The sequence below is a fragment of the Juglans regia genome, chromosome 7 (assembly GCF_001411555.2).
Source record: "Juglans regia cultivar Chandler chromosome 7, Walnut 2.0, whole genome shotgun sequence".
Classification (NCBI taxonomy): domain Eukaryota; kingdom Viridiplantae; phylum Streptophyta; class Magnoliopsida; order Fagales; family Juglandaceae; genus Juglans; species Juglans regia.
Window position 1 is genome coordinate 10,478,808 of NC_049907.1, and position 12,940 is coordinate 10,491,747.

A 12,940-nucleotide genomic window follows, 5' to 3' on the forward strand; every position below is an offset into this window, starting at 1 on the left:
TGAACTCTTTATCTTTTATGTTCCTCCTCACATGATTAATAGCGATATCATTAGAGGAGGCATTATCTATAGTGATCATACAAAAGTGGTCAATCTCCTAATCCATCGTGCAGGAATCTAACATCCAAGCAATGGTCTCACCTTTATGATTAGGAATATAGCAAAATATTATAATTTTCTTGTTCAATACCCAATTTCAATCAATATAATGACAAGTAACACATATAATTTATATTTTGCACCGATATCTATATATCGGTGATCAAACAAACTCTTTGACCGCTCAACAATATCTTCAACTTTTGCTCCTCCTCATTGTATAAACCAATACACTCCTTTTGAAAGGTGACTCGGTACTAATTAAAAATCTCTATACACCCATTATTTACATACAAAACCCATCACTCATAATCCGACTGGAACTCACATTCAAAACTAATACAAAGGAGGGAAGGAGAGAGAGGTAAAACTGATGTGGATACGTAACGGGCAGCGACCTCTTATTGGTGACAACGGATCAAGTGCTAGGGTTTCGAGGCGACGAAGAGAGTAGAGAGTTGAGAGAGGGGACTTAGCGACGGGGACTTCAGTGTGTGTAGGGCATGGGAAAGCTAGGGAGTTAATAAGGAAAACAAAACGACATCTTTTTTCTTAGTGAAAACAATGTCATTTTTTCACTAAAATGATTCCTTTAAAAAAAAAAGGACCCCTGGGTCAATAGCTGGATCTATAACTGGGTCTATACCGGATTTGGTATGGTATTAACTGTCTAGGTCCAGTCCAGACGGATAACTGCCTAAATTCACCCAAATTTTTGAGTTTCAGACCGAACCAAAAAAAAAAATCTAGCAGGCTAGCTCTACACCCTAGATACAACCTTTTTTAGAAAAAGAAGAAAGGTTTATTTATAGATTTGCATTATCGCAGCGCACTACGTCACCATGTAATTAAAGTATTTACTCCAATCATTTGCTTGATGTTTTCTGTTTTGATAATTTGCTGAGTGCATAGAGTATTAAGTGGATTAGTAATACAAAATTATAACATTTACGGGAAACGACTTTTGAAAATCAACAAATCAAACATTTTTGGACCCTACAATAAAGTAGCAATCGAGATTCATAGAACTATAGAAAAAGAAAAGTTCATCAACAAGAAAAATAAAAACTTTGAAGATATCCATCAAGAATGAAAGAGATAAATAAAATAAGAGAAATAAACGCCACAATTTCAATATACCTACAGGAGGAATAATTCAATGCTTTCACTCTTAATTTTTTAATATACCAATAGTCATATGGATATATGTGTTAAATATTTTAACATGAACATTAATAATTAGATATTCGATCTTCTATAATCCATGTTAATAAAATTATAACAGTTAAAAGACGTACATTTTTCCATTACAGTTCGATAAAAAATCTTACATGACTATAAAAGAATTATCACCTTGATAACTTTGCCTCTAAGTGTCTCCTGATAACTAAAAGCACCATAATATTGTAATTGAGAGCTCTTTAACCCCTCGGTACTATTTATAGAGTTCTGATAATCATGAAATCTAGAGACTCTATGTCCCACTGTGAGTAAATATAGAGTTATTCTTGTGATTCTTGTGATCTCACTATGACTCATTAATTAAGTGATAATATTTGAACTAGTATAAACCTATTAAGATATGGGTATATGGGACAGAATTTTAATAAAACTCTTACAATATTTATATATTTTTTTAATATATATATATATATATATATATATATATATATATATAAGAATAGAAATTGATGGTGATAAGAGTCAAGACCGAACGAGAGGGGCCCTTTCCCCTAAAAAAAAATAGCATAAATAATTTCATTATAATAAGTTTATATTTCATATACATTTTATTTTTTGGATTCAATATTTTTTAGATTCATATAAGTTTATATATAGTATGCAAGAAATATTGAATCTAAAAAAATAAAATGTATATGAAATATAAACTTATTATAATAAAAACATTTATGCTATTATTTTTAAATAATTAATAGGGGAAAGGGGCCCTCTCGTTCGGTCTTATCACTTATCAATTTATATTCTTCTTTTTCGGTAAGTTAATTCTAATTATTATTTTTTGGATAAATTTCTTTCTTCTTCTTCTCACTATTGCTAGTTTTGTTGCTTTCTGGGTTAAAGTAGTCAGATGATCGAAGCTGGAAGATGGCACATCCATAGGCCTACCAGCTTCTCGGGTGTCTTTATTTTAACCGACAGGATTCAATGAATCATTGCTCTCCTTTTCTATAAAGTTTGACAGTATGTGATAGAAAAACGTATTCTTATCTCAAAATAGTAAATACATCAGTGCGAAGTAAGCTGTTTAAATAATAAGTGATTTTTTATGAAAATTAAAAATTAAATAATATATTATTAGAATATTATTTTTTAATAATATTATTATTTTAAAATTAAAAAAAAATAAATTATTTATTATATTTTATGTATAAATTTAAAAAGTTATAATAATAAAATAAAATGATAATATCCAAATGGACAATGCTACTTGCTCCGCTGGGGGCTCCCGTTAGGCCGGTAGCATTTTTTTATTTAGTTTATTTAATTTTTTTATATATAGATATTTTTAATAATTTAAAATATTTTAAAAAATAAAATAAAAATTATAATATTATTAAAAAATACTTTCTTAATCATAAAATAGAATAAAAAATAATATTTATTCTACTTCATGGTTAAGGAAATATTTTTTAATGATTTTTTTTTTTACTTTCTGATTAAGGAAGTGTTTTTTAATGATATTTTAAATTTATTTTATTTTTTAAAAATATTTAAAAGTGTAAAAAAATCAATATAAAAAATAAATTAAAAAAATACACATAGAAAAGTATATGTTAAGCCCAACCGGAGCCTCCAATGAGACTGTAGCATATCCATTTTAAATATTTTTAAAAAATAAAAATATAATAAATTGAGAGGAGTTAAGGAACCAAACGTAAAGAAATAACGAAAATATAATAAATCAATTATATTAATTAATACTAATTGATTTACACAATAAATTAAATAAAATAGAGAATAAATTATATTACCATACATACTAAAATATTACAGGACGTCAAATAATTACTACTTATCACCAATAATCATCTCCCAATAATACAAATATAATTTCCGAATACTCCATAAACATAAATTCATCAATTTTAACCAAACATATATACAATCCTCTACAAGGTATGGTATATGTTATATTATACTACCCTTTTATCCATAATAACAATATATTATATATTTACAGAAATTATTAATACATACATATAATATGATAGCATATATGTATGGGATCTGGGATCAAGTCTTTCACAAATTAAAAGATCTGTACCATGCGAACTTAATTATGAAATTTGATTTCAGAACAAATAGCGTTGAAGGTTGGAAAGCGTTGAGCAGCGACAGGCTTGCCAAAAAAGAACTCCGAAAAGATACCCTAGTGTTGACAGGCTTGCCGAAAAAGAATGTCAAAAAATTACCAAAAAGGTTTCGTTGTGTATGGGAATGGGTCATTCATAGATCAGATGATCTATACCATGCAAACTTAATTTTAAAATTTGGTTTCAAAACGAGTAGCGTTGAAGGTTGGAAAGCACCAAGAGGCGACAAGCTTGCCAAAAAAGAACGCCTTAAAATTTACCCTAGCGTTGACAAGCTTGCCAAAAAAAATGTCGTAAAAATTATGAAAAAAGTCTACAGCGAACCTGTGGCTTTGATACCATGTAGAAAATAAAATAAAATAAACAAGGTGATGAGGAAGGGAGAGAGAGACTTTGAGGGATATATCTATGTTATTCTCAATCGTACTTAAATCATTACGTATATTCCTATTCAGCAATGCTACATACAGTCGTGAAATGCACAAATGCCGTGCAGTCGTTTTGAAAAAAGAATGGGGTCCACTATTAAAAAATTAACTTCTTTTCATGTGGGTTCCATATTTATTTATTTTTTTCAAAACGACTGCACGATACTTGCGCACTCACGACTGTAAGTATTATTTCTCATTCCTATTTATAAGAAAATGATCAGGGTAGAGAAAAAATGAAAAATATAATAAATCAATAATATTAATTGATTTATGCTATAAACTAAATATGATAGAGAATAAGTCATATCCTTTGTGTTAAGAAACAAACCCATACTTCATATTTATTGCTTTGTAAGTCAATTGTAAATTCGGTGTTTGTACTTATATAAAAAATGAAGGAAAAAAAAAAAGAGAGATCCTGATTTTTGATTTCTAATTTATAAAAAAAGAAAAACAGAAAAATAATAAATCTAAAAAAAAAAACTATATATAGATGTCCTTGTCCTTGCTATATTACTATGAGATTGAAATTATCATTTGCCAATTATTATTTTAGAGAAAAATTTGACTTAAACAGCCAATTAAAAAAATAAAGAAAAGAAGACTACAAAGTAAAGAAAAGAATCTTATATTGAAATACATAAATTAATAAAAACAACGTGATAATAGTGAGCGTGAGATTCGGACACCCATGAAGAAAGTTGCAGAATTTATATATTATAAGATTATATCTAATATTAATCTTAAAAGAATAAAGAAAAGAAGACTACAAAGTAAAGTCACATCCATGTGGGTAATTAATTAAGAATCTTATATTAAAAATAAATTAGTTTATAAAAACAACGAATAATAGAAGCAGGAGGGTGCCACCACAAAGTTGAACTCAATGCTGGTAATTGCTTTTGGTGCTCAGTGCTGGTAATTGCTCTAGGGTTATGCTGCACATGGAAGCTATACTGATTCCCTTTTGCGGAGCAATTCTGAGCACTGGTCGAATATCCAATTGGAGGCGAATAAGTCTGCGAGACGTAGTGGTACGTCACCGAGTTCCCCAACGATTCAGCAGTTACGAACTGCGATCTAGACGCAAAGAAATCGACGCTAAGAGGAGGGAAGATTTTCTTGAGAGATTTTGGTGGCCAAAGGACCACCTTGATCTTCAGAGGATAGGACATCGACGACGAAGCTCGATTGTATTCTTTGATCAGGTTTGCCAGATCTTCGTCGGAGGTGATTGGGAAAAAACTCATAGACATAGGTACCGAGTTTTAAACTCGTACCCGGACCAAAATATACCCGGATTTGCAATGTGGTCACTGGCCCATATATGGACCCAGCCGAAAACCGCAATTGGAATCCAGTTATCCGGGTTTGATTCGGGCCCAAAAAAAATGGAGTTCGGATGAACAGTCTTAGGCGAGATGAATTCACCTGCAAAAATTACGAACCGAGTTTGAGGCACTTCACTGTAAGGAAGGCAAAATGGTGATACTGAATAGTTTTAAAAGAAATAATGGATCGATGTGGAAGAAATGTGTCTTGTGTTTGAATGACCAGCAATCGCATGTTGCAATTGCATCTTACAACAAAGTGCGAGAATTGCTTTTATGGAATCAAATTCTATATATATCAACTCAAGCTGAAATTAAATTTGTGTCAATTGCTCAGTACTGTAAAAGAAGAAACTATACATATATGATATATGTTTAATTATATATATATATATATATAAATCTCTCTCTCTAAGGTGCAAGTCTTACAATTTTGACGTATTGCAGGTGGTAGTACTTTTGGGGCCGAAAAGCGAAGTGCCATTGTTGAAAGAAATGTTGAAGGCAGTAATCTTCTCCCAATATGTGCCGAGGCTTTTGCGGATCTACCCACTATATGTAGAAGTAACTAGGACCTCTGGCATTCTGACTGAGACAGCATGGGCTGGAGCTGCTTATAATCTTTTCCTCTACATGCTAGCTAGTCACGTAAATTACGTAACCCTTTTTTTTTTTTTTTGGGTTCAAATTCTTCAACCTATTAATCCAAGATTGTTTGTTAACGAACAATGTATGTACCAGGTAGTTGGAGCCTTTTGGTACTTGTTTGGCATAGAACGTCAGGTTGCTTGCTGGAGAAAAATGTGCAGGAACAATATTACAGCTTGTCCAGATCAAGGTTTTTACTGCACTGCTGAAAACCAGAGTGAACCTCACTATTTGGATAAAATTAGTCATTTTTGTCGAATTGTCGAACCAGATGATCAGAACGAAAACTCAATTAATGATCCCTTCGACTATGGAATATTTACCAAAGTTTTGAAGTCTGGAGTGGTGGAATCAAAATACTTTCTAGACAAATTGTCTTACTGCTTCTGGTGGGGATTGCGTAGTCTGAGGTTAGTAATATATAAATCCTAAAAACAAAGATCCAAGCAAAGCTTGTCAACTTATAGTAAGCCATTTTTAACTTGTACCCTTCCTTTTCTTTCAGTTCTCTAGGCCAAAACTTGGATACAAGTACATATTTCTGGGAGATAGTCTTTGCTGTTTCCATAGCCATCGCTGGGTTGGTCTTATTCTCATTACTTATAGGCAATATGCAGGTAATACTTCGGTCCTCATGGATTCTCTTGCCAATATATTGTTGTAGCATTATGAGAACATTTTCATCCATGTACATGACCACATCTAAACCTTCCAATTAATCGTTTTATCAGATTCTCAGCTAATTCGTCAATATAAATTACATGCTTGATTATTTGTACATATACTCCAACCATCTTCAGTCAATACCTTTGAGGTGTATTTTATTCTCAACAGTTCTTGTTTTCTATTTTAGCCTTCTAGCTTCTAAGTTATAGAAGAAATTTATAAATCTAACTCATCTCATAAAACCAATTTTACAAAAGAGGATTGTTCATTCTTTATAAACATGTCCAAGATCACCTTGTCCACAGACAATGTGAGATTATTACTCAACACACACCCTCACGTGCAGACTAGTATTTTTCTTGGTCCTTATCACGGGATAAGTAGTACTGTACTAAGCGTCATTCATCTTGTGGTAGGCTCTGATACCGTGAATAAATTCATGCGCCTAACTTATCTCATAAAATCGATTTTACAAGAGATGATTGCTCATTCCTTATAAACATGTCCAAGATCTTGTCTCCACAAATAATGAGAGATTATTCCTCAACAATTATCAACGAAAACATGATGATATGCATCTGTTCTTTCTAATACCATCCATTCAACTTCAAATTCAACTAAAAACCTATTTCCAGATCAACAGTACTCATTGTTCTAGAATGGACTGAGGTGATATATTTCATGTTTCTTGTGCTGTTATAGAAATATCTGCAATCCACAACTGTGAAAGTAGAAGAAATGAGAGTGAGGAAGACTGATGCCGAACAGTGGATGTCCCAACGTATGCTCCCTACCGATTTAAGGGAGCGGGTTAGACGATATGAACAATACAAGTGGCTAGAAACAAGAGGTGTGGAGGAAGAGAATCTCATCCGTAACCTTCCGAAGGATCTCAGAAGGGACATAAAGCGCCATCTTTGCCTCGATCTTATTATGAAGGTAATACTTCCCATGATTGTTTTTGTGCATCATTTTGTCCTTTTTTTAGCTAAGGTGTTCATTGAGTTAATTTTATCTTTAAGGTGCCCATGTTCAAAAAGATGGATCAACAACTGCGGGATCCACTGGTTGATCGTCTCAAGCCAGTACTTTACACACAAGACAGCTACATTGTTCGTGAAGGGGATCCAGTGGACGAGATGCTCTTTATCATGCGAGGAAACCTAGCCACTTTCACTACCAATGGTGGAATAACTGGTTTTTTCAACACTGCTGATCTTGGAGACGGTGACTTTTGTGGAGAAGAGCTTCTTACTTGGGCCCTATATGACCAGTCATCGACCACATTCCCCCTTTCAACAAGAACAGTGGTGGCAAAAGCAGAGGTTCAAGCCTTTGCTCTAATGGCCGAGGATTTGAAGACTATGGCTTCTCAGTTTCGGAAACTTCACAACAAGGAGTTGCAACACACTTTCAAGTAAGGCTTTAAGCTCTTTTTGGATAATTATTCCATCGCTATCAAAACAGACAAAGATGATGGTTTTTTCTTGCTTTGTTGCATTATTAATATTGTCACAAAGAATTATTTATAATAACTTAACACAAATATTCTTGAAGCGTTTAATAAAGAGTACAATAATCGCAATTTGAACTCTGATAATCTTCCTCATCTGCGCAAATGATCCTTGATATAATTAAATATGCTAAAATCTGTCAGGTGCTACTCCGAACAATGGAGAACATGGGCGGCCTGTTTTATCCAATCAGCTTGGCGCCGCTACTCTAAGAAAAACCATGAGAGAGCTTTGCGTGATTCTGAAAATAGACTGCAATTTGCTTTGGCAAATGAAACTGGGACCTCGGCAAGTCTTGGTGCAACTATTTATGCATCAAGGTTTGCTGCCCATTTACTTCGAGCCTTGCGACGACCAAAGGGTGGATGCACCAGAACCAGAGCGCCACAAAGAGTGCTACAGCTACTACCACCAAAGCCAGCTGTTCCAGATTTCAGTGCCGAAGATCATTAATTACTAGTATATATGGCGTTTCAAGTGATTATCACGCAAGTTTAGTTTTCACAAACATTGTTCATGTACAAGCGTTTTCTGTATGTAGGATGTGGTGTGTAACATGTACTAAGCAAACTCCCATCTTTATATTTTAGAGCCATGTTTTCAGCCTTCAGGTGTCGATGAAAAGACACAAATACATTGACTTTCTTCATCTCTATGAGTACATATTCTTTTCTGCTATTATGTATAAGTGAGGTATTCTCAAATATTTTATCAATTGTAATAAAAAAAATAATGATAGAATATTGAATAGTAGTGAATAGTAATAAAAAGTAAGTAAAAAGTAATAATAAATAATAGTTAAGTATTATGAGAATGAGAAAATATATTTGCAACCATGAATTGTGCAACTGTCGAGTAATCGCTTTGAAAAAAGTAAATAAAACATAGGACCCACATGAAAAAAATTAATTTTTTAATAGTGAACCTTACTCTTTCTCAAAACGATTACACGGCAGTTGCACACTTCATAATTGTATGTAGAATTGCTCTATGAGAATACCTAAAGTATGCTCCATACCTAAACTAGATACTTTCTTGTGTTTCAATTACGATAAAGTCCCTCTTCCAGCCGGTTGTAGTTGAAATGTGAGATTTACACTGTCCAATTGGAGGCCGACACATCGACCTCCTATTTTATTTTGCATTAAACCTTGATGCACTGGATTATATCCTATGCGTAACGAAATCATGCTTCTGCCGTGTTCATCCTTTTGTCGTCATGTGAAGAGACAAGTCAGTGAGTTGTTGTTAAAATACCTCTACGAGATTACAATGATGCATGATTATAGTTTTATATGTAAATATTGTATTTGTTAGATAGCACCTGTGTCTTTCCTTGCATAGCTTTTCTATATAGCTAGAAGTAGAGTTGTAAATGTCAACTTTTGATTTCTGTAAACACTATATAAATTAATGCAAAAGGCCATACAAAGTGTAGGTTATTTTATTTACATGGTTTATGTGGAGGATGAAACACCCGATTTGCTAAAGGATAGGCCCAGCGCACCAAACGAAACTAGAGGACAAAATGGAAAGAAAGGGAGTAGGAGACCAGAAGTGACCATGGGTCAGGAGGGTAAGAGAAGGGTTTCAGAAGGAAGTGAGAAATGGAAGGGATACTTAGACACGCCAAAGGTCAGATCTAACCTCTGCTAACATACACGCAAAGGAACCAGTCACCTCCTTGCAGGCAGGCATGTGCAATAGAGAGTCCGATAAAAGCAAAGGGCCAGATAACCAAGAGAGATCTTCTTCATCTTCTTCTTCTTCAGCAACCTCTCCAGGAAGACATCTTCTCCATCAGGAAGAGCTCCAGCTTTCTTTGTACAGTGAGAAATGAGAGGTCATAAAAGACTGTAAACAGGTATATTATAATAGATGTTTCCTCTCCAAATGCTCGTGGACGTAGACAACAAGCCGAACCACGTAAATTTGTATGTCCCTTACTCTTACTTTCTCTGCACTTGTTTTCTATTCACCGCCATGGACGTACACATCACCATTGTACAACCGTACCAGAACACTGACGGGGGCTCCAAACAACATTGATCAAGGCCCAAGTGACTATTTCTCTCCTTCGATCCTGTTGTGCGTTTTTCTAGCATCAACAGTGGCACCATCTGTGGGATTCAATTTCTTCTCTTCGCTAGAGGTGCGAGAATGATGATTTTCTGGCATGCTGAACAATTACCAGGCTAGCAAATAATATCCTCCCAGATAAGTATTCGTAGTTTTTTTAATTTTTACATTTACGAAAAATGTTGCTGTAGAAAATGGGCGAGTAAATCTTTTCTCACCTGGACAAGGAACCGAGCTTCTCACCACTGTTGCAGCTCAAAGGATTGGGCCACTCATCATTCCGATCCCAGAAATGTAGATCGTGCAGAGAACACATGCACTCGGCACGTGTACTAGCGGGCAAGTACTGGGCACTTAAGCACGTAGTATCACACAAGATATTGTGCACCCACATGCACAATACCATGCATAAACAGAAGTCATGAACATTGGCACCATGCATGTTACGCATAGTGCACATTGGGAGCATGATGTCGTGCACCCAGAGGTATCGAGCCGCGAGGTACAGTGACTGGCTGCGGTTTCTATCCAATGTGCACTGGCCCCCACCAGCAGTTGGTCTGTGCACCACAGTTTATGACAACGTGCGCCTAGATGAGCCACGGCCCCACTGCGGCCTAGCCAGGGGGTTGCATCAACGGTCTCCATGTGAACCATCAACGCCGTTTGTCTCCTCGATGATGATCCATCACCGCCTGGCCACGGCGAAGGCCTCGCCGCACGACCAGGTGCTTAACAATGCATGTGGCAGAAATCTCCTTGGCCCAGTTCCACCGCGGCATGGCAAAGCCACAGGCGGCCACCCATTGGCTCGCTGGCTTTCTCTACCCCCAGGTGTGGTTCACAACCACCTTAGCCACGGACAATGAAAGTGAGCCACGTGCGCAATGCACAAAGCATGCATCAACACACACGGCACATGAGCCTCATTTCCTCGCCAACGGTCACCACCTAAACCGACGGCATCTTCTGCCACCCTTACGGTGGTCCCCAAGCACCGCAGTGGGCAAAGGTGGCCCATGGCCACGCAGGTCCCATGCATGAAACTACACCACATGGGACTTTCAAGTGGTCCCCAACCACTACAACGGCGAAGGTGGCCCACGACCCACTCAAGTCACCACGGGACTGACCTACACCGAGCTCTCAGCTCGAGACTGAATTGCACAGGGCCGTCATCAACTCACAACCCTCCTTGGCCACCCCATGGTGGGCAACACCTCAACCGCACGGGCCCTCCACTTGCACCGAGCCCTCCACCAGCACCAGTCTCTACCAACATCCAAGCACTCCACTTGCACCGAGTCCTCCACCTGCACCGGGCTCTCCACCTGCACAGGCTCTCCACCTACACCGAGCTCTCCCCCTACACCAAGCTCTCCAACTGCGCCGGTCTCTCTCCCTGCACCGAGCTCTCCACCTGCACTGGGCTCTCTGCCTGCACTGAGCTCTCCCCCTGCACCAAGCCCTCAACCTGCACTGGGCTCTCCACCTGCACAGGCTCTCCACCTACACCGAGCTCTCCGCCTGCACTGGGCTCTTCGCCTAGATCGAGCTCTCCCCTACACCGAGCCCTCGACCTGCACTAGGCTCTCCACCTGCACCGAGCTTTCCACCTGCACTGAGCTCTCCCCCTACACCAAGCTCTCCAACTACACTAGGCTCTCACCCTACATGAGCTCTCCACCTGCACTGAGCTCTCAACCTGCACTGAGCTCTCAACCTGCACGGGACTCATCGAGCTGCAGATTGCACGGTCACCCATCTGGTCAACGTTATACAGTGCTGCATGGTTTTAAAATACCTGGCACGTAGCCCGACACGGGCGCGGCCCAGACGTCCCAATATAACTCCATCGGGACAAATTGTTTGGCACTAACGCGCATGCGGGCACGGTCACCTCACTCGGTGGGCAACTTCCCGACAACTAACAACCAATGTTTTAAGCATGTGCCGCACATGTAGAACGTGCACCATGCATGAGCCATGCATGGTACACTTGGTGGAGAACAAGGAACAACCTTGCCCCAGTGCACATTACAAGGCCATGCAACGTGCCCCACCAACTTGCTCACCCAAGTCTGCTCAACCAATTTCATAATCGACTACCACAACCTTACTCTCCGAACAAGTTGCTTGGCATCACAAGCACTCTAATCTTCTTCATCATTGAAACATGACAACCCGCAGGCCTCAACAGTGACACATCTCCAACCTTCGTTGCACTCCGACAGAGCAATTCAGCATGAACAAGCGTCTCACGCCAGCAAGGCCAAGTCTATGGACTCATCGCGACCCAACGGCCAAACACAAATCTCTCGACTTGTCAACCCTCGTGCTACAAGCCGAGTCACTAGACTAGTTGCGACCTAACAGTCGAACACAAGTCCCTCGACTTGTCAACCAACGCACTACAAGCCGAGTCACTAGACTCATGGCGATCCAACGGTTGAACACAAAGTCCCTCGGGCCAAAAGTTGTTGCTTAGTATCCCACCAGATTCCAGCTTCTCCTTGAAGCATGTGACCCGCATACTAGACCTTCTACTCTTTTGAGCAAAAACCCTAAAGGTCAAATGGTTTAAGATCAAGCGATGCCTTAAAAACCCTCACACACTCAAGAACACTAAATAGGATTTTTCTAGACACTTTCTAATAAAGCACATTCAGATTTACAGCATACTAGTATTTCCTTATGTGGATTTTTTTAAGTATACACTCAACTTACTCTTGGTTAATACTTATATATATTTGTGTAAATCTTTTCATTGATATGTTTGCTTTGTTTGCTATCTCTTGTTTCAATATGCTTTTGTGTTCTTGGAATATGAATATTAC

At 37.6% G+C, this 12,940-nt stretch overlaps 1 protein-coding gene across 1 annotated transcript; it reads left to right on the forward strand.

Annotated features, from left to right (window-relative positions):
* The first annotated feature begins 4,809 nt into the window (after window positions 1–4,809).
* Window positions 4,810–8,477, forward strand: LOC109015573 (cyclic nucleotide-gated ion channel 1-like). The gene is made up of 7 exons (XM_035691408.1): window positions 4,810–5,073; window positions 5,644–5,844; window positions 5,938–6,254; window positions 6,350–6,461; window positions 7,213–7,449; window positions 7,533–7,927; window positions 8,168–8,477. Exons 1-7 carry the CDS (start codon window positions 4,810–4,812, stop codon window positions 8,475–8,477), a joined length of 1,836 nt encoding a protein of 611 aa, XP_035547301.1.
* Window positions 8,478–12,940: the final 4,463 nt, after the last annotated feature.